This window comes from Oncorhynchus nerka, linkage group LG27 (genome assembly GCF_034236695.1).
Source record: "Oncorhynchus nerka isolate Pitt River linkage group LG27, Oner_Uvic_2.0, whole genome shotgun sequence".
Taxonomy (NCBI): Eukaryota; Metazoa; Chordata; class Actinopteri; order Salmoniformes; family Salmonidae; genus Oncorhynchus; species Oncorhynchus nerka.
Window position 1 is genome coordinate 3,237,554 of NC_088422.1, and position 20,583 is coordinate 3,258,136.

Genomic DNA, 20,583 nt, shown 5'->3' on the forward strand with positions numbered 1-20,583 from the left:
TCTCTCCATTCCAGTTCCACTCCTCTCTCCATTCCAGCTCCACTCCTCTCTCCATTCCAGTTCCACTCCTCTCTCCATTCCAGCTCCTCTCCTCTCTCCATTCCAGTTCCACTCCTCTCTCCATTCCAGCTCCACCCCTCTCTCCATTCCAGTTCCACTCCTCTCTCCATTCCCACTCCTCTCTCCATTCCAGTTCCACTCTCTCTCCATTCCAGCTCCACTCCTCTCTCCATTCCAGCTCCTCTCCTCTCTCCATTCCAGCCTCTCTCCATTCCAGCTCCTCTCCTCTCTCCATTCCAGCTCCACTCCTCTCTCCATTCCAGCTCCTCTCCTCTCTCCATTCCAGCTCCACCCCTCTCTCCATTCCAGTTCCACTCCTCTCTCCATTCCAGCTCCACTCCTCTCTCCATTCCAGCTCCACTCCTCTCTCCATTCCAGCTCCACTCCTCTCTCCATTCCAGTTCCTCTCCTCTCTCCATTCCAGTTCCACTCCTCTCTCCATTCCAGCTCCACCCCTCTCTCCATTCCAGTTCCACTCCTCTCTCCATTCCAGCTCCACCCCTCTCTCCATTCCAGTTCCACTCCTCTCTCCATTCCAGTTCCACCCCTCTCTCCATTCCAGCTCCACTCCTCTCTCCACTCCTCTCTCCACTCCTCTCTCCATTCCAGCTCCACCCCTCTCTCCATTCCAGTTCCACTCCTCTCTCCATTCCAGTTCCACCCCTCTCTCCACTCCAGCTCCACTCCTCTCTCCATTCCAGCTCCTCTCCTCTCTCCATTCCAGTTCCACTCCTCTCTCCATTCCAGCTCCACCCCTCTCTCCATTCCAGTTCCACTCCTCTCTCCATTCCAGCTCCACTCCTCTCTCCTTTCCAGCTCCACTCCTCTCTCCATTCCAGTTCCACTCCTCTCTCCATTCCAGCTCCACTCCTCTCTCCATTCCAGCTCCACCCCTCTCTCCATTCCAGTTCCACTCCTCTCTCCATTCCAGTTCCACCCCTCTCTCCACTCCAGCTCCACTCCTCTCTCCATTCCAGCTCCACTCCTCTCTCCATTCCAGTTCCACTCCTCTCTCCATTCCAGCTCCACCCCTCTCTCCACTCCAGCTCCACTCCTCTCTCCATTCCAGCTCCTCTCCTCTCTCCATTCCAGTTCCACTCCTCTCTCCATTCCAGTTCCACCCCTCTCTCCACTCCAGCTCCACTCCTCTCTCCATTCCAGCTCCTCTCCTCTCTCCATTCCAGTTCCACTCCTCTCTCCATTCCAGCTCCACCCCTCTCTCCATTCCAGTTCCACTCCTCTCTCCATTCCAGCTCCACTCCTCTCTCCATTCCAGCTCCACCCCTCTCTCCATTCCAGTTCCACTCCTCTCTCCATTCCAGTTCCACTCCTCTCTCCATTCCAGTTCCACTCCTCTCTCCATTCCAGTTCCACCTCTCTCCACTCCTCTCTCCATTCCAGTTCCACTCCTCTCTCCATTCCAGTTCCACTCCTCTCTCCATTCCAGTTCCACTCCTCTCTCCATTCCAGTTCCACTCCTCTCTCCATTCCAGTTCCACTCCTCTCTCCATTCCAGCTCCACTCCTCTCTCCATTCCAGCTCCACCCCTCTCTCCATTCCAGTTCCACTCCTCTCTCCATTCCAGTTCCACTCCTCTCTCCATTCCAGTTCCACTCCTCTCTCCATTCCAGTTCCACTCCTCTCTCCACTCCTCTCTCCATTCCAGTTCCACTCCTCTCTCCATTCCAGTTCCACTCCTCTCTCCATTCCAGTTCCACTCCTCTCTCCATTCCAGTTCCACTCCTCTCTCCATTCCAGTTCCACTCCTCTCTCCATTCCAGCTCTACTCCTCTCTCCATTCCAGCTCCACTCCTCTCTCCATTCCAGCTCCACTCCTCTCTCCATTCCAGCTCCACTCCTCTCTCCATTCCAGTTCCACTCCTCTCTCCATTCCAGTTCCACTCCTCTCTCCATTCCAGCTCTACTCCTCTCTCCATTCCAGCTCCACTCCTCTCTCCATTCCAGCTCTACTCCTCTCTCCATTCCAGTTCCACTCCTCTCTCCATTCCAGTTCCACTCCTCTCTCCATTCCAGTTCCACTCCTCTCTCCATTCCAGTTCCACTCCTCTCTCCATTCCAGCTCTACTCCTCTCTCCATTCCAGCTCCACTCCTCTCTCCATTCCAGCTCTACTCCTCTCTCCATTCCAGCTCCACTCCTCTCTCCATTCCAGCTCCACTCCTCTCTCCTCTCTTATAATGTCATTGTTCCTCATTAAAGGGGAGGATAGTTATAATGTCATTGTTCCTCATTAAAGAGGAGGATAGTTCTAATGTCATTGTTCCTCATTAAAGAGGAGGATAGTTCTAATGTCATTGTTCCTCATTAAAGGGGAGGATAGTTCTAATGTCATTGATCCTCATTAAAGGGGAGGATAGTTCTAATGTCATTGATCCTCATTAAAGGGGAGGATGGGGGAATAAAAGTGGGGAATAAAATTGAGGTCACGTTTAGACAAATACAGGGGCATGAGGCTCTATAATACGGTGAAGATGGAAGAAGATGATTCGACTGTGAGGCTTCATGTCTTTTCATGCCATTCGTTTCAGGGGGCGGTAGTCGTCTGGAGTCTGTTGGAGAGGATGATGAGCTAATCGTGGAGAATGGAGAGGAGGGAAGTGACATGGTGGAGAAACCGACACGAGGCGGACGCAAACACTCCTTGCCTCAGCAGTTAGACACTGTGGGCGTCCGACAGGTCAGTAGGTCAAAGGGCAGAGGTCAGGGGTCACTAGGTCAGTGTCTGGGCGTCCGACAGGTCAGTCGGTCAAAGGGCAGAGGTCAGGGGTCACTAGGTCAGTGTCTGGGCGTCCGACAGGTCAGTCGGTCAAAGGGCAGAGGTCAGGGGTCACTAGGTCAGTGTCTGGGCGTCCGACAGGTCAGTCGGTCAAAGGGCAGAGGTCAGGGGTCACTAGGTCAGTGTCTGGGCGTCCGACAGGTCAGTCGGTCAAAGGGCAGAGGTCAGGGGTCACTAGGTCAGTGTCTGGGCGTCCGACAGGTCAGTCGGTCAAAGGGTACAGGAGCAGAGGTCAGGGGTCGCCAGGTCAGTTTCTAGTGGAAGGTGTTATTCATGCAGGTTGCAATGTACAATGTTCATGGCTAGAAGGGATACGGTTTATGTGATGTCAAACTCCCACAAGAGTCTGAAACTTGTCTGCCGAAGTTGGGACTTGAAGGAGTGTTCAGAATCAACTTTCTTTTGATCAAAGAAATGTAGACATGTTTGGTGAAAATCACTGTGATCACAGTGCTGGTAAGGAGTCTAGTTGATAGGTAATCGACTAGCTGGGCTGTTCCCCGGACTCAGTGTGTAGGGATTTATACAATGCTTGAACAAGGCTATTGAACTTGACATTGGGAGCATACTTAAATTCACAGAGGACACCGGATAAGACAGGAGAAGTACTCCAGATATAACAAACTGACCCTAGCCCCCCGACACATAAACTACTGCAGCATAAATACTGGAGGCTGAGACAGGAGGGGTCAGGAGACACTGTGGCCCCATCCGACGATACCCCCCGGACAGGGCCAAACAGGAAGGATATAACCCCACCCACTTTGCCAAAGCACAGCCCCCACACCACTAGAGGGATATCTTCAACCACCAACGTACCATCCTGAGACAAGGCTGAGTATAGCCCACAAAGATCTCCTCCACGGCAGAACCCAAGGGGGGGCGCCAACCCAGACAGGAAGATCACGTCAGTGACTCAACCCACTCAAGTGACGCACCCCTCCTAGGGACGGCATGGAAGAGCACCAGTAAGCCAGTGACTCAGCCCCTATAGGGTTAGAGGCAGAGAATCCCAGGGGAAAGAGGGGAACCGGCCAGGCAGAGACAGCAAGGGTGGTTCGTTGCTCCAGAGCCTTTCCGTTCACCTTCACACTCCTGGGCCAGACTACACTCAATCATATGACCCACTGAAGAGATGAGTCTTCAGTAAAGACTTAAAGGTTGAGACCGAGTTTGCGTCTCTGACATGGGTAGGCAGACCGTTCCATAAAAATGGAGCTCTATCGGAGAAAGCCCTGCCTCCAGCTGTTTGCTTAGAAATTCTAGGGACAATTAGGAGGCCTGCGTCTTGTGACCGTAGCGCACGTGTAGGTATGTACGGCAAGACCAAATCAGAGAGATAGGTAGTAGCAAGCCCATGTAATGCTTTGTAGGTTAGCAGTAAAACCTTGAAATCAGCCCTTGCTTTGACAGGAAGCCAGTGTAGAGAGGCTAGCACTGGAGTAATATGATCAAATTTTTTGGTTCTAGTCAGGATTCTAGCAGCCGTATTTAGCACTAACTGAAGTTTATTTAGTGCTTTATCCGGGTAGCCGGAAAGTAGAGCATTGCAGTAGTCTAATCTAGAAGTGACAAAAGCATGGATTAATTTTTCTGCATCATTTTTGGACAGAAAGTTTCTGATTTTTGCAATGTTACGTAGATGAAAAAAATCTGTCCTTGAAACAGTCTGTTCAATGTCTGAGTTCAGAGCGAGAGTGTGACATCACTTTGACATAAAAATCCCTTCTAGCCATGACCGAATCCCACACCAACCCCTAAACCTAAACACATCCAATCACGTCCAACCCAAAGGCTTGTCATTACAACAGCAGAGGTCAAAGGGTGAAGGTCAAGGAATAATGTACTATCCCCATGGGGAATTTCCCCTTGAAGAGGAAGTGGATTAAGCCCTACCTGTGGTGCTCAGCTACCGCCTCTGAAGACCTGAAGTCTCATTGGTACCATTCTTACTTAGGGATCTAAAATAATCCCCATAATGCAAAACGGTGTTTCCCTTGAAGGTTTAACAGAAATGTACCCACACCCTAACTTCCCCCCTCTCCCACGTCTCTCCATCTCTCCTCTCTCCCACGTCTCTCCGTCTCCCCCATCTCTCCCCTCTCCCACGTCTCTCCGTCTCCCCCATCTCTCCCCTCTCCCACGTCTCTCCGTCTCCCCCATCTCTCCCCTCTCCCACGTCTCTCCGTCTCCCCATCTCTCCCCTCTCCCACGTCTCTCCGTCTCCCCATCTCTCCTCTCTCCCACATCTCTCCGTCTCCCCCATCTCTCCCCTCTCCCGTCTCTCCCCGTCTACCCCATCTCTCCTCTCTCCCGTCTCTCCGTCTCCCCCATCTCTCCCCTCTCCCACGTCTCTCCGTCTCCCCCATCTCTCCTCTCCCCCCGTCTCCCCATCTCTCCTCTCTCCCGTCTCTCCGTCTCCCCATCTCTCCTCTCTCCCCGTCTCCCCATCTCTCCTCTCTCCCACGTCTCTCCGTCTCCCCCATCTCTCCTCTCTCCCGTCTCTCCGTCTCCCCCATCTCTCCTCTCCCCCGTCTCTCCGTCTCCCCATCTCTCCTCTCCCCGTCTCTCCGTCTCCCCCATCTCTCCCCTCTCCCCGCGTCTCTCCGTCTCCCCATCTCTCCCCTCTCCCACGTCTCTCCGTCTCCCCATCTCTCCCCTCTCCCACGTCTCTCCCCTCTCCCACGTCTCTCCCATCTCCCATATCTCTCCCCTCTCCCCATCTCTCCCATCTCCCATATCTCTCCCCTCTCCCCCATCTCTCCCTCTCCCCCATCTCTGCCCTCTCCCCATCTCTCCCTCCCACGTCTCTCCCCTCCCCATCTCTCCCATCTCCCACGTCTCTCCCATCTCCCATGTCTCTCCCCTCCCCCATCTCTCCCCTCTCCCCATCTCTCCCTCTCCCGTCTCTCCCCTCTCCCATGTCTCCCCTCTCCCCATCTCTCCCCTCTCCCACGTCTCTCCCCATCTCTCCCCATCTCTCCCTCTCCCGTCTCTCCCCATCTCTCCCCATCTCTCCCCATCTCTCCCCTCTCCCACGTCTCTCCCCATCTCTCCCCATCTCGTCCCCTCTCCCCATCTCTCCCCATCTCTCCCCCATCTCTCCCCCTCTCCCCATCTCTCCCCCATCTCTGTCCCCTCTCCCCATCTCTCCCTCTCCCACGTCTCTCCCCATCTCTCCCCATCTCTCCCCCCTGTCCCCATCTCTCTCCCTCTCTCTCCCCTGTCCCCATCTCTCCCCCTCTCCCCATCTCTCCCCCCTGTCCCCATCTCTCCCCATCTCTCCCCATCTCTCCCCTCTCCCCGTCTCTCCGTCTCCCCATCTCTCCTCTCCCACGTCTCTCCCCTCTCCCACGTCTCTCCCATCTCCCATATCTCTCCCCTCTCCCCATCTCTCCCATCTCCCATATCTCTCCCCTCTCCCCCATCTCTCCCCTCTCCCCCATCTCTGCCCTCTCCCCCATCTCTCCCTCTCCCCGTCTCTCCCCTCTCCCCATCTCTCCCATCTCCCACGTCTCTCCCATCTCCCATGTCTCTCCCCTCTCCCCATCTCTCCCCTCCCCCATCTCTCCCTCTCCCACGTCTCTCCCTCTCCCATGTCTCCCCTCTCCCCATCTCTCCCCTCTCCCACGTCTCTCCCCATCTCTCCCCATCTCTCCCCTCTCCCACGTCTCTCCCCATCTCTCCCCATCTCTCCCCATCTCTCCCCTCTCCCCGTCTCTCCCCATCTCTCCCCATCTCGTCCCCTCTCCCCATCTCTCCCCATCTCTCCCCATCTCTCCCCCTCTCCCCATCTCTCCCCATCTCGTCCCCTCTCCCCATCTCTCCCCTCTCCCACGTCTCTCCCCATCTCTCCCCATCTCTCCCCTGTCCCCATCTCTCTCCCTCTCTCCCCTGTCCCCATCTCTCCCCCTCTCCCCATCTCTCCCCCTGTCCCCATCTCTCCCCATCTCTCCCCATCTCTCCCCCTGTCCCCATCTCTCCCCATCTCTCCCCATCTCTCCCCCTCTCCCCATCTCTCCCCCTGTCCCCATCACTCCCCATCTCTCCCCTCTCCCCATCTCTCCCCTCTCCCCGTCTCTCCCCATCTCTCCCTCTCCCACGTCTCTCCCCATCTCCCCTCTCCCCGTCTCTCCCCATCTCTCCCCATCTCTCCCCCTCTCCCCGTCTCTCCCCATCTCTCCCCCTCTCCCGTCTCTCCCCATCTCTCCCCCTCTCCCACGTCTCTCCCCATCTCTCCCCATCTCTCCCCTCTCTCCTCATCTCTCCCCATCTCTCCCCCCTCCCACGTCTCTCCCCATCTCTCCCCATCTCTCTCCCTCTCTCCCCTGTCCCCATCTCTCCCATCTCTCTCCCTCTCTCCCCCTCTCCCCATCTCTACCCATCGCTCCCCATCTCTCTCCCTCTCTCCCCCTGTCCCCATCTCTCTCCCTCTCTCCCCCTCTCCCCATCTCTCCCCATCTCTCTCCCTCTCGCCCCTGTCCCCATCTCTCTCCCTCTCTCCCCCTGTCCCCATCTCTCCCCATCTCTCCCCCTCTCCCCATCTCTCCCCTGTCCCCATCTCTCCCCCTGTCCCCATCTCTCCCCATCTCTCTCCCCTCTCTCCCCCTGTCCCCATCTCTCCCCATCTCTCTCCCTCTCTCCCCCTGTCCCCATCTCTCCCCATCTCTCTCCTCTCTCCCCCTCTCCCCATCTCTCCCCATCTCTCCCCTCTCCCCATCTCTCTCCCTCTCTCCCCTGTCCCCATCTCTCCCCATCTCTCCCCATCTCTCCCCCTGTCCCCATCTCTCCCCATCTCTCCCCATCTCTCCCCTCTCCCCATCTCTCCCCTGTCCCCATCTCTCCCCATCTCTCCCCTCTCCCCATCTCTCCCCTCTCCCCGTCTCTCCCCATCTCTCCCCTCTCCCACGTCTCTCCCCATCTCTCCCCCTCTCTCCTCATCTCTCCCCATCTCTCCCCCTCTCCCTCCCCATCTCTCCCCCTCTCCCCATCTCTCCCCATCTCTCCTTTCTCCCCCTGTCCCCATCTCTCCCCATCTCTCCCCATCTCTCCCCATCTCTCCCCACCTCCCATCTCTCCTCATCTCTCCCCATCTCTCCCCCTCTCCCCATCTCTCTCCTCTCTCCCCTGTCCCCATCTCTCCCCATCTCTCTCCTCTCTCCCCCTCTCCCCATCTCTCCCCCTGTCCCCATCTCTCCCCATCTCTCCCCATCTCTCCTCATCTCTCTCCCTCTCTCCCCCTCTCCCCATCTCTCCCCATCTCTCCCCATCTCTCCCCATCTCTCTCCCCCTCTCCCCATCTCTCCCCATCTCTCCCCTGTCCCCATCTCTCCCCCTGTCCCCATCTCTCCCCCTCTCCCCATCTCTCCCCCTGTCCCCATCTCTCCCACGTCTCTCCCCATCTCTCCCCTCTCCCCGTCTCTCCCCACCTCCCCCTCTCTCCTCATCTCTCCCCATCTCTCCCCTCTCCCTATCTCTCCCCATCTCTCCCCTGTCCCCATCTCTCCCCATCTCTCCCCATCTCCCCTCTCCCACGTCTCTCCCCATCTCTCCCCCCCCACGTCTCTCCCCATCTCTCCCCACCTCCCCATCTCTCCCCCTCTCTCCTCATCTCTCCCCATCTCTCCCCCTCTCCCTATCTCTCCCCATCTCTCCTCCTCTCCCCATCTCTCCCCATCTCTCCCTCTCTCCCCCTGTCCCCATCTCTCCCCATCTCTCCCCCTCTCCCCATCTCTCCCCATCTCTCCCCACCTCCCCACCTCTCCCCCTCTCTCCTCATCTCTCCCCATCTCTCCCCATCTCTCCCCATCTCTCTCCCTCTCTCCCCCTGTCCCCATCTCTCCCCATCTCTCCCCCTGTCCCCATCTCTCCCCCTCTCCCCATCTCTCCCCCTCTCCCCATCTCTCCCCATCTCTCCCCCTGTCCCCATCTCTCCCCCTCTCCCCATCTCTCCCCATCTCTCCCCATCTCTAACCCCTCTCCCCCGTCTCCAACCCTCTTCCTCGTCTCCCCCCTCTCCCCCGGCTCCAACCCTCTTCCTCGTCTCTCCCCCCCCTCTTTCTCCGGACCTCTCAGTGCTGGCTGGGTCATGGATCCGGGGACGTCTCACGCCTGTCCTACCCTGGCTGGATGGGCTTTAAATAGGTTATAAGAGCCTGTTCTGCTCACTCATCAGGCTGATAGATAGATTGTACAGTCTCCTTGTCCCCACAGGTTGATTCGTGTGATAATAACTCAGGCGGAGGGACATCAAAGCCCAGACCGGCCTCTCAGCCTGCCTCTCCTTCTTTCACCACAATGCTTCTCGTGGCTAATTGCTGTGTTTAATCAAGGCCAGATTGGCCAGACAAAGTGTCCAGAGTCTTGTAATACACTATATACTGTAGTCCAGAGGCTTTCAGACTCAGTCCAGGGCTTTCAGACTCAGTCCAGGTGCTTTCAGACTCAGTCCAGGTGCTTTCAGACTCAGTCCAGGGCTTTCAGACTCAGTTCAGGGCTTTCAGACTCAGTCCAGGTGGTTTCAGACTCAGTCCAGAGGCTTTCAGACTCAGTCCAGAGGCTTTCAGACTCAGTCCGGGGCTTTTAGACTCAGTCCAGGGCTTTCAGACTCAGTCCAGGGGCTTTCAGACTCAGTCCAGGGCTTTCAGACTCAGTCCAGGTGCTTTCAGACTCAGTCCAGGGCTTTCAGACTCAGTCCAGGGGCTTTCAGACTCAGTCCAGGGCTTTCAGACCCAGGGCTTTCAGACTCAGTCCAGGGCTTTCAGACTCAGTCCAGGGCTTTCAGACTCAGTCCAGGGCTTTCAGACTCAGTCCAGGGGCTTTCAGACTCAGTCCAGGGGCTTTCAGACTCAGTACAGGGCTTTCAGACTCAGTCCAGGTGCTTTCAAACTCAGTCCAGGGCTTTCAGACTCAGTCCAGGGGCTTTCAGACTCAGTCCAGGGCTTTCAGACTCAGTCCAGGGCTTTCAGACTCAGTTCAGGGCTTTCAGACTCAGTCCAGGGCTTTCAGACTCAGTCCACTCAGTCCAGGGGCTTTCAGACTCAGTCCAGGGCTTTCAGACTCAGTCCAGGGCTTTCAGACTCAGTCCAGAGATTTCTGTGCAGTTTAGATCTAATCCTTGATTGTTTTTAAACCAAGTGACTATAACATTTGTGGATACCAAAACAGGTTCATTTAAAAAAGTCCAGTGCATCTCTCTAATCAGTATTTCTCTGTCTCGCTGTCTCTCTCTCTCTCTCTCTCTCTCTCTCTCTCTCTGTCTCTCTCTCTCTCTGTCTCTCTCTCTCTCTCTCTCTCTCTCTCTCTCTCTCTCTCTCTCTCTCTCTCTCTCTCTCTCTCTCTGTCTCTCTCTCTCTGTCTCTCTCTCTCTACCTCTCTCTGTCTCTCTACCTCTCTCTTTCTCTCTGTCTCTCTCTCTACCGCTCTCTCTCTCTCTACCTCTACTCTGTATCTCTCTACCTCTCAATTCAATTCAATTAATTCAATTCAAGGGGATTTATTGACATGGGAAACATATGTTAAACATTGTGGAATTTCATCCAGTAGATATGGGAGTTTATTAAAAAATGTGTTTGTTTTCTAATTCTTTGTGGGTCTGTGTAATCTGATGGAAAAATGTCTCTCTAATATGGTCATACATTTGGCAGGAGGTTAGGAAGTGCAGCTCAGTTTCCACCTCATTTTGTGAGCGGTGAGCACATAGCCTGTCTTCTCTTGAGAGCCAGGTCTGTCTATGGTGGCCTTTCTCAATAGCAAGGCTATGCTCACTGAGTCTGTACATAGTCAAAGCTTTCCTTAAGTTTGGGTCAGTCACAGTGGTCAGGTATTCTGCCACTGTGTACTCTCTGTGTAGGGCCAAATAGTATTCTAGTTTGCTCTGTGTTTTTGTTCATTCTTTCCAATGTGTCAAGTAGTTATCTTTTTGTTTTCTCATGATTTGGTCTAATTGTGTTGCTCTCTTTCTCTCTCTCTCTCTCTCTCTCTCTCTCTGTCTCTCTCTCTCTCTCTCTCTCTCTCTCTCTCTCTCTCTCTCTGTCTCTCTCTCTCTCCCTCTCTTTCTCTCTCTCTCTCTCTCTCTCTGTCTCTCTCTCTCTCTCTCTGTCTCTCTCTCTCTCTCCCTCTCTCTCCCTCTCTCCCTCTCCCCCCACCCCCCACTAGGAGTATCAGATAGTTAAGAAATCAGCTCGCTCCCTGAGCACCGTTCAAGTGGAGTCTCCATGGCGACTGGCCCAGCCGTCTATTATATCCAACATTGTCCTTATGAAAGGACAGGGCAAGGTGAGCACTACACACACACACACACACACGCACACACACACACACGCACACATACACATACACACGCACGCACGCACGCACACACACACACACACACACTCACCCACACACACACACACGCGCACACGCACGCACGCACGCACACACACTCACACACACACGCGCACACACACGCACACACACACGCGCGCGCACGCACACACACACACACTCTCACACACACACGCGCACACACACACACGCGCACACGCACACTCACACACACACACACACACACACACACACACACACACACACACACACACAATCAAAGCGCATATTTTCACCAATGTCTCTCTATTGTAATCTGTTTGAAAGTTATTGGAGTTTTTACCCCTTGTAGGATAGCCATGATTAGGATGACTAAATCATTCTGGCTGGATGCTGTGAGAGAATGGCAGGCTAACTGGCAGGCTAACTGGCAGGCTAACTGGCAGGCTAACTAGCAGGCTAACTGGCAGGCTAACTGGCAGGCTAACTAGCAGGCTAACTGGCAGGCTCAATCAAATGTTATTAGTCACATGCTTGGTAAACAACAGGTGTAGACTAACAGTGAAATGCTGACTGATGGGTCCTTGGTAAACAACAGGTGTAGACTAACAGTGAAATGCTTGTTAAACAACAGGTGTAGACTAACAGTGAAATAGTTTAATTGTATTATCGAAAACATGATACCATCTCACAGTCTGCCTGGTCTACTGAATGCCACGTTCTTCCATGTGTTTGTGTCTGGTTGGGAAACGTATCTGTGGTACGCACATGTCATGAGTGTGATTTGCTGTTCGTCAATCGTGCTGTTGGTTGGTGCTTCGTTGGTCATTCTGAAATGAACGAGTTGTAATTCTGTTTGTCTGTGTCAGGGACCACCTAACTATTGTTGCTGGTTTGACCTGTTCTGTGGTTCTGAAACCTTTGTCTCTGTCAGGTTACGGGCCTGGGGTTCAGACAGTATTGTTGGTAGTTGGTACTGTTCTGTGGTTCTGAAACCTTTGTCTCTGTCAGGTTACGGGCCTGGGGTTCAGACAGTATTGTTGGTAGTTGGTACTGTTCTGTGGTTCTGAAACCTTTGTCTCTGTCAGGTTACGGGCCTGGGGTTCAGACAGTATTGATGGTAGTTGGTACTGTTCTGAAACTTGTGTGTGTGTGTTAGGGGCTGGGGTTCAGCATCGTCGGAGGTCAGGACTCTGCCCGAGGAAGGATGGGGATCTTTGTCAAGACTATCTTCCCTAACGGAGCAGCGGTCGCAGACGGACGACTGAAAGAGGGAGATGAGATTCTGGAGGTGAATGGAGACTCTCTCCAGGGCCTGACCCACCAGCAGGCCATCCAGACCTTCAAGGTAAGCAGAAACAGTGTGGGTTAGAGTTAGGACAGGGTTAGGATTAAGGTTTTGACCATCCAGACCTCCAAGGTAAGCAGGAAGCAGAAGACTATTTGGAATGCTTTCAGATTCTAAGGGGTTATGATGTGGTGTACCACAGGGCTCAATACTAGGGCCTCCACTGTTCCTGTACCACAGGGCTCGATACTAGGGCCTCCACTCTTCCTGTACCACAGGGCTCGATACTAGGGCCTCCACTGTTCCTGTACCACAGGGCTCGATACTAGGGCCTCCACTGTTCCTGTACCACAGGGCTCGATACTAGGGCCTCCACTGTTCCTGTACCACAGGGCTCGATACTAGGGCCTCCACTGTTCCTGTACCACAGGGCTCGATACTAGGGCCTCCACTGTTCCTGTACCACAGGGCTCGATACTAGGGCCTCCACTGTTCCTGTACCACAGGGCTCGATACTAGGGCCTCCACTGTTCCTGTACCACAGGGCTCGATACTAGGGCCTCCACTGTTCCTGTACCACAGGGCTCGATACTAGGGCCTCCACTGTTCCTGTACCACAGGGCTCGATACTAGGGCCTCCACTGTTCCTGTACCACAGGGCTCAATACTAGGGCCTCCACTGTTCCTGTACCACAGGGCTCGATACTAGGGCCTCCACTGTTCCTGTACCACAGGGCTCGATACTAGGGCCTCCACTGTTCCTGTACCACAGGGCTCGATACTAGGGCCTCTACTGTTCCTGTACCACAGGGCTCGATACTAGGGCCTCCACTGTTCCTGTACCACAGGGCTCGATACTAGGGCCTCCACTGTTCCTGTACCACAGGGCTCGATACTAGGGCCTCCACTGTTCCTGTACCACAGGGCTCGATACTAGGGCCTCCACTGTTCCTGTACCACAGGGCTCGATACTAGGGCCTCCACTGTTCCTGTTCCACAGGGCTCGATACTAGGGCCTCCACTGTTCCTGTACCACAGGGCTCGATACTAGGGCCTCCACTGTTCCTGTACCACAGGGCTCGATACTAGGGCCTCCACTGTTCCTGTACCACAGGGCTCGATACTAGGGCCTCCACTGTTCCTGTACCACAGGGCTCGATACTAGGGCCTCCACTGTTCCTGTACCACAGGGCTCGATACTAGGGCCTCCACTGTTCCTGTACCACAGGGCTCGATACTAGGGCCTCCACTGTTCCTGTACCACAGGGCTCAATACTAGGGCCTCCACTGTTCCTGTACCACAGGGCTCGATACTAGGGCCTCCACTGTTCCTGTACCACAGGGCTCGATACTAGGGCCTCCACTGTTCCTGTACCACAGGGCTCGATACTAGGGCCTCTACTGTTCCTGTACCACAGGGCTCGATACTAGGGCCTCCACTGTTCCTGTACCACAGGGCTCGATACTAGGGCCTCCACTGTTCCTGTACCACAGGGCTCGATACTAGGGCCTCCACTGTTCCTGTACCACAGGGCTCGATACTAGGGCCTCCACTGTTCCTGTACCACAGGGCTCGATACTAGGGCCTCCACTGTTCCTGTACCACAGGGCTCGATACTAGGGCCTCCACTGTTCCTGTACCACAGGGCTCGATACTAGGGCCTCCACTGTTCCTGTACCACAGGGATCGATACTAGGGCCTCCACTGTTCCTGTTCCATAGGGCCTCCACTGTTCCTGATATGTGAATGACATGCCAGCAACAGGGAGATGAACTCCTGCTATATATAGAAGACGACCTTGCTGCTGTCAGGAAAGGAAACTGGAAATTAAACGTGTTTAACTGCATGAAATGTTTACCCCAAAATCTGTCAATCGACCATTCAATCAGTGTCATTGATCAGGAAAAATAGTTTGTCACGTTGGGACTTCCATCCATCCTCTTTGATATCAAAGTGCAATATCTATTCTCTAACATCTTAGTGTGTTTCTATCATTGAGAAAGTCAAACCTGACACCGTGTCTCAGTGTGTTGTTGTTGTTGTTGTTGTTGTTCCTAACACTGTGTCTCAGTGTGTTGTTGTTGTTGTTCCTAACACTGTGTCTCAGTGTGTTGTTGTTGTTGTTGTTGTTGTTCCTAACACTGTGTCTCAGTGTGTTGTTGTTGTTCCTAACACTGTATCTCTGTGTCTCAGTGTGTTGTTGTTGTTGTTCCTAACACTGTATCTCTGTGTCTCATTGTGTTGTTGTTGTTGTTCCTAACACTGTATCTCTGTGTCTCAGTGTGTTGTTGTTGTTGTTCCTAACACTGTATCTCTGTGTCTCATTGTGTTGTTGTTGTTGTTGTTCCTAACACTGTATCTCTGTGTCTCATCGTGTTGTTGTTGTTGTTCCTTGTGTTGTTGTTGTTGTTGTTATTATTGTTCCTAACACTGTATCTCTATGTCTTAGTGGGTTGTTGTTGTTGTTGTTCCTAACACTGTGTCTCAGTGTGTTGTTGTTGTTGTTGTTCCTAACACTGTATCTCTGTGTCTCAGTGTGTTGTTGTTGTTGTTGTTGTTGTTCCTAACACTGTATCTCTGTGTCTCAGTGTGTTGTTGTTGTTGTTCCTAACACTGTATCTCTGTGTCTCATTGTGTTGTTGTTGTTGTTGTTGTTCCTAACACTGTATCTCTGTGTCTCAGTGTGTTGTTGTTGTTGTTCCTAACACTGTATCTCTGTGTCTCATTGTGTTGTTGTTGTTGTTGTTGTTCCTAACACTGTATCTCTGTGTCTCAGTGTGTTGTTGTTGTTGTTGTTCCTAACACTGTATCTCTGTGTCTCAGTGTGTTGTTGTTGTTGTTGTTGTTCCTAACACTGTGTCTCAGTGTGTTGTTGTTGTTCCTAACACTGTATCTCTGTGTCTTAGTGTGTTGTTGTTGTTGTTGTTCCTAACACTGTATCTCTGTGTCTCAGTGTGTTGTTGTTGTTGTTGTTCCTAACAATGTATCTCTGTGTCTCAGTGTGTTGTTGTTGTTCCTAACACTGTATCTCTGTGTCTCATTGTGTTGTTGTTGTTCCTAACACTGTATCTCTGTGTCTCATTGTGTTGTTGTTGTTGTTGTTGTTGTTCCTAACACTGTATCTCTGTGTCTCAGTGTGTTGTTGTTGTTGTTGTTGTTGTTGTTCCTAACACTGTATCTCTGTGTCTTAGTTTGTTGTTGTTGTTGTTGTTGTTCCTAACACTGTATCTCTGTGTCTCAGTGTGTTGTTGTTGTTCCTAACACTGTATCTCTGTGTCTCAGTGTGTTGTTGTTGTTGTTGTTGTTCCTAACACTGTATCTCTGTGTCTCAGTGTGTTGTTGTTGTTGTTGTTGTTGTTCCTAACACTGTATCTCTGTGTCTCAGTGTGTTGTTGTTGTTCCTAACACTGTATCTCTGTGTCTCAGTGTGTTGTTGTTGTTGTTGTTGTTGTTCCTAACACTGTATCTCTGTGTCTCAGTGTGTTGTTGTTGTTGTTGTTGTTGTTCCTAACACTGTATCTCCGTGTCTCATTGTGTTGTTGTTGTTGTTGTTCCTAACACTGTATCTCTGTGTCTCATTGTGTTGTTGTTGTTGTTGTTCCTAACACTGTATCTCTGTGTCTCTGTGTCTCAGTGTGTTGTTGTTGTTGTTGTTCCTAACACTGTATCTCTGTGTCTCAGTGTGTTGTTGTTGTTGTTGTTCCTAACACTGTATCTCTGTGTCTTAGTGTGTTGTTGTTGTTGTTGTTGTTCCTAACACTGTATCTCTGTGTCTCAGTGTGTTGTTGTTGTTGTTGTTCCTAACACTGTATCTCTGTGTCTCAGTGTGTTGTTGTTGTTCCTAACACTGTATCTCTGTGTCTCAGTGTGTTGTTGTTGTTGTTGTTGTTGTTGTTGTTGTTGTTGTTGTTGTTCCTAACACTGTATCTCTGTGTCTCAGTGTGTTGTTGTTGTTGTTGTTGTTGTTGTTGTTCCTAACACTGTATCTCTGTGTCTCAGTGTGTTGTTGTTGTTGATGTTGTTGTTGTTGTTCCTAACACTGTATCTCTGTGTCTCAGTGTGTTGTTGTTGTTGTTGTTGTTGTTCCTAACACTGTATCTCTGTGTCTCAGTGTGTTGTTGTTGTTGTTGTTGTTGTTGTTGTTGTTCCTAACACTGTATCTCTGTGTCTCAGTGTGTTGTTGTTGTTGATGTTGTTGTTGTTGTTCCTAACACTGTATCTCTGTGTCTCAGTGTGTTGTTGTTGTTGTTGTTGTTGTTCCTAACACTGTATCTCTGTGTCTCAGTGTGTTGTTGTTGTTGTTGTTGTTGTTGTTGTTCCTAACACTGTATCTCTGTGTCTCAGTGTGTTGTTGTTGTTGTTGTTGTTGTTGTTGTTGTTGTTCCTAACACTGTATCTCTGTGTCTCAGTGTGTTGTTGTTGTTGATGTTGTTGTTGTTGTTCCTAACACTGTATCTCTGTGTCTCATTGTGTTGTTGTTGTTGTTGTTGTTCCTAACACTGTATCTCTGTGTCTCAGTGTGTTGTTGTTGTTGTTGTTGTTCCTAACACTGTATCTCTGTGTCTCAGTGTGTTGTTGTTGTTGTTGTTGTTCCTAACACTGTATCTCTGTGTCTCAGTGTGTTGTTGTTGTTGTTGTTGTTGTTGTTCCTAACACTGTATCTCTGTGTCTCAGTGTGTTGTTGTTGTTGATGTTGTTGTTGTTGTTCCTAACACTGTATCTCTGTGTCTCATTGTGTTGTTGTTGTTGTTGTTGTTCCTAACACTGTATCTCTGTGTCTCAGTGTGTTGTTGTTGTTGTTGTTGTTCCTAACACTGTATCTCTGTGTCTCAGTGTGTTGTTGTTGTTGTTGTTGTTCCTAACACTGTGTCTCAGTGTGTTGTTGTTGTTCCTAACACTGTATCTCTGTGTCTTAGTGTGTTGTTGTTGTTGTTGTTCCTAACACTGTATCTCTGTGTCTCAGTGTGTTGTTGTTGTTGTTGTTCCTAACAATGTATCTCTGTGTCTCAGTGTGTTGTTGTTGTTCCTAACACTGTATCTCTGTGTCTCATTGTGTTGTTGTTGTTCCTAACACTGTATCTCTGTGTCTCAGTGTGTTGTTGTTGTTGTTGTTGTTGTTGTTGTTGTTCCTAACACTGTATCTCTGTGTCTCAGTGTGTTGTTGTTGTTGATGTTGTTGTTGTTGTTCCTAACACTGTATCTCTGTGTCTCAGTGTGTTGTTGTTGTTGTTGTTGTTGTTGTTGTTGTTGTTGTTGTTCCTAACACTGTATCTCTGTGTCTCAGTGTGTTGTTGTTGTTGTTGTTGTTGTTGTTGTTCCTAACACTGTATCTCTGTGTCTCAGTGTGTTGTTGTTGTTGTTGTTGTTGTTGTTCCTAACACTGTATCTCTGTGTCTCAGTGTGTTGTTGTTGTTGATGTTGTTGTTCCTAACACTGTATCTCCGTGTCTCCGGTCCACTGCAGCGGCTGAAGAAGGGCGTGATAACCCTGACTGTGAGGACTCGTCTCCGCAGCCCCAGCCTGACTCCGTGCCCTACCCCCACCCTCCTCAGTCGCTCCTCCTCCCTTAACTCCAATGCCAGTGGGGGAACCCCCGTACCCTCCACTTTCGACGAAACCCCCGAAGTCCGCAAGGGACCGCCCAGACCTGGTCCCAAGGACCGCATCATTATGGAGGTCACACTCACTAAAGGTAACTGACAAAGTTTTGAACTGTGCCGTTTCAGTTCAGTTGTTGTGACCTCACTTCCCTCTGGTGTGAGATGTGCTTTTGTTGACATTTTAGTTTGAGACCGTAGGGAGTAACCACGAGACAATCCTCTTATATCCTCCCATCAACTCTCTCGATGCAATAACACACCCAACAATTACAAGATATACAAATATATATATATATATATATATATATATATATACAAAAGTATGTGGACACCCCTTCAAATTAGTGAATTCGGTTATTTTAGCCACACCCGTTGCTGACGGTTGTATAAAATAGAGTACACAGCCATGCAATCTCCATAGACAAACAATTGACAGTAGAATGGCCCGTACTGAAGAGCTCAGTCACTTTCAACGTGTCAGTTCGTCAAATTTCTGCCCTGGTCAACTGTAAGTGCTGTTTTTGTGAAGTGGAAACGTCTAGGAGCAACAACGGCACAGCTGCGAAGTGGTAGGCCACACAAGCTCACAAAACGGGACCACCGAGTGCTGAAGCCCGTAAAAATCATGTGTCCTGGGTTGCAAAACTCACTACCGAGTTCCAAACTGCCTCTGGAAGCAACGTCAGCACAACAATTGTTTGTCAGGAGCTTCATGAAATGGGTTTCCATGGACCAGCAGCCGCATACAAGCCTCAGATGACCATGATATAGGTTTCCATGGACCAGCAGCCGCATACAAGCCTCAGATGACCATGAAATGGGTTTCCATGGACCAGCAGCCGCACACAAGCCTCAGATGACCATGAAATGGGTTTCCATGGACCAGCAGCCGCACACAAGCCTCAGATGACCATGATATAGGTTTCCATGGACCAGCAGCTGCATACAAGCCTCAGATGACCATGATATAGGTTTCCATGGACCAGCAGCCGCACACAAGCCTCAGATGACCATGATATAGGTCTCCATGGACCAGCAGCCGCATACAAGCCTCAGATGACCATGATATAGGTTTCCATGGACCAGCAGCCGCATACAAGCCTCAGATGAACATGATATAGGTTTCCATGGACCAGCAGCCGCATACAAGCCTCAGATGACCATGATATAGGTTTCCATGGACCAGCAGCCGCATACAAGCCTCAGATGACCATGATATAGGTTTCCATGGACCAGCAGCTGCATACAAGCCTCAGATGACCATGATATAGGTTTCCATGGACCAGCAGCCGCATACAAGCCTCAGATGACCATGATATAGGTTTCCATGGACCAGCAGCCGCATACAAGCCTCAGATGACCATGAAATGGGTTTCCATGGACCAGCAGCCGCACACAAGCCTCAGATGACCATGAAATGGGTTTCCATGGACCAGCAGCCGCACACAAGCCTCAGATGACCATGATATAGGTTTCCATGGACCAGCAGCTGCATACAAGCCTCAGATGACCATGATATAGGTTTCCATGGACCAGCAGCCGCACACAAGCCTCAGATGACCATGATATAGGTCTCCATGGACCAGCAGCCGCATACAAGCCTCAGATGACCATGATATAGGTTTCCATGGACCAGCAGCCGCATACAAGCCTCAGATGACCATGATATAGGTTTCCATGGACCAGCAGCCGCATACAAGCCTCAGATGACCATGATATAGGTTTCCATGGACCAGCAGCCGCATACAAGCCTCAGATGACCATGATATAGGTTTCCATGGACCAGCAGCTGCATACAAGCCTCAGATGACCATGATATAGGTTTCCATGGACCAGCAGCCGCATACAAGCCTCAGATGACCATGATATAGGTTTCCATGGACCAGCAGTTGCATACAAGCCTCAGATGACCATGATATAGGTTTCCATGGACCAGCAGCTGCATACAAGCCTCAGATGACCATGATATAGGTTTCCATGGCCGGACTCTGGAGCAGTTGGAAACGCGTTCTCTGATGAATCACGCTTCACCTTCTGGCAGTCCGACGGATTCATCTGGGTTTTGGCAAATGCCAGGAGAACACTACCTGCCTGAATGCGTAGTGCCAAATGTAATGTTTGGTGGAGGAGGAATAATGGTCTGGGGCTGTTTTTCATGGTTCAGGCCCTTAGTTCCAGTGAAGGGAAATATTAACGCTACAGCATACAATGACATTCTAGAAGTTTCTGTTCTTCCAACTTCGTGGCAACAGTTTGGGGAAGGCCCTTTCCTGTTTCAGCATGACAATAGCCCCGTGCACAATGCGAAGTCCATACAGAAATGGTTTGTCGATATCGGTGTGGAAGAACTTGACTGGCCTGCACAGTGCCCTGATCTCAACCCCATCGAACACCTTTGGGATGAATTGGAACGCCGACTGCGAGCCAGGCCTAATTGCCCAACATCAGTGCCCGACCTCACTAATGCTCTTGTGGCTGAATGGAAGCAAGTCCCCGCAGCAATGTTCCAACATCTAGTGGAAATCCTTCCC

At 51.3% G+C, this 20,583-nt stretch overlaps 1 protein-coding gene across 2 annotated transcripts in view; it reads left to right on the top strand.

Annotated features, from left to right (window-relative positions):
- pdzd2 (PDZ domain containing 2) overlaps positions 1 to 20,583 on the top strand; it is a 185,262-nt gene that overhangs the window by 112,326 nt on the left and 52,353 nt on the right. For both annotated transcript variants that reach the window (XM_065011331.1, XM_065011332.1), the window contains exons 7-10: positions 2,609 to 2,757; positions 11,014 to 11,133; positions 12,323 to 12,511; positions 17,916 to 18,144. In XM_065011331.1, the coding sequence (XP_064867403.1) occupies positions 2,609 to 2,757; positions 11,014 to 11,133; positions 12,323 to 12,511; positions 17,916 to 18,144 (687 nt within the window). The remainder of the gene's footprint in view (positions 1 to 2,608; positions 2,758 to 11,013; positions 11,134 to 12,322; positions 12,512 to 17,915; positions 18,145 to 20,583) is intronic.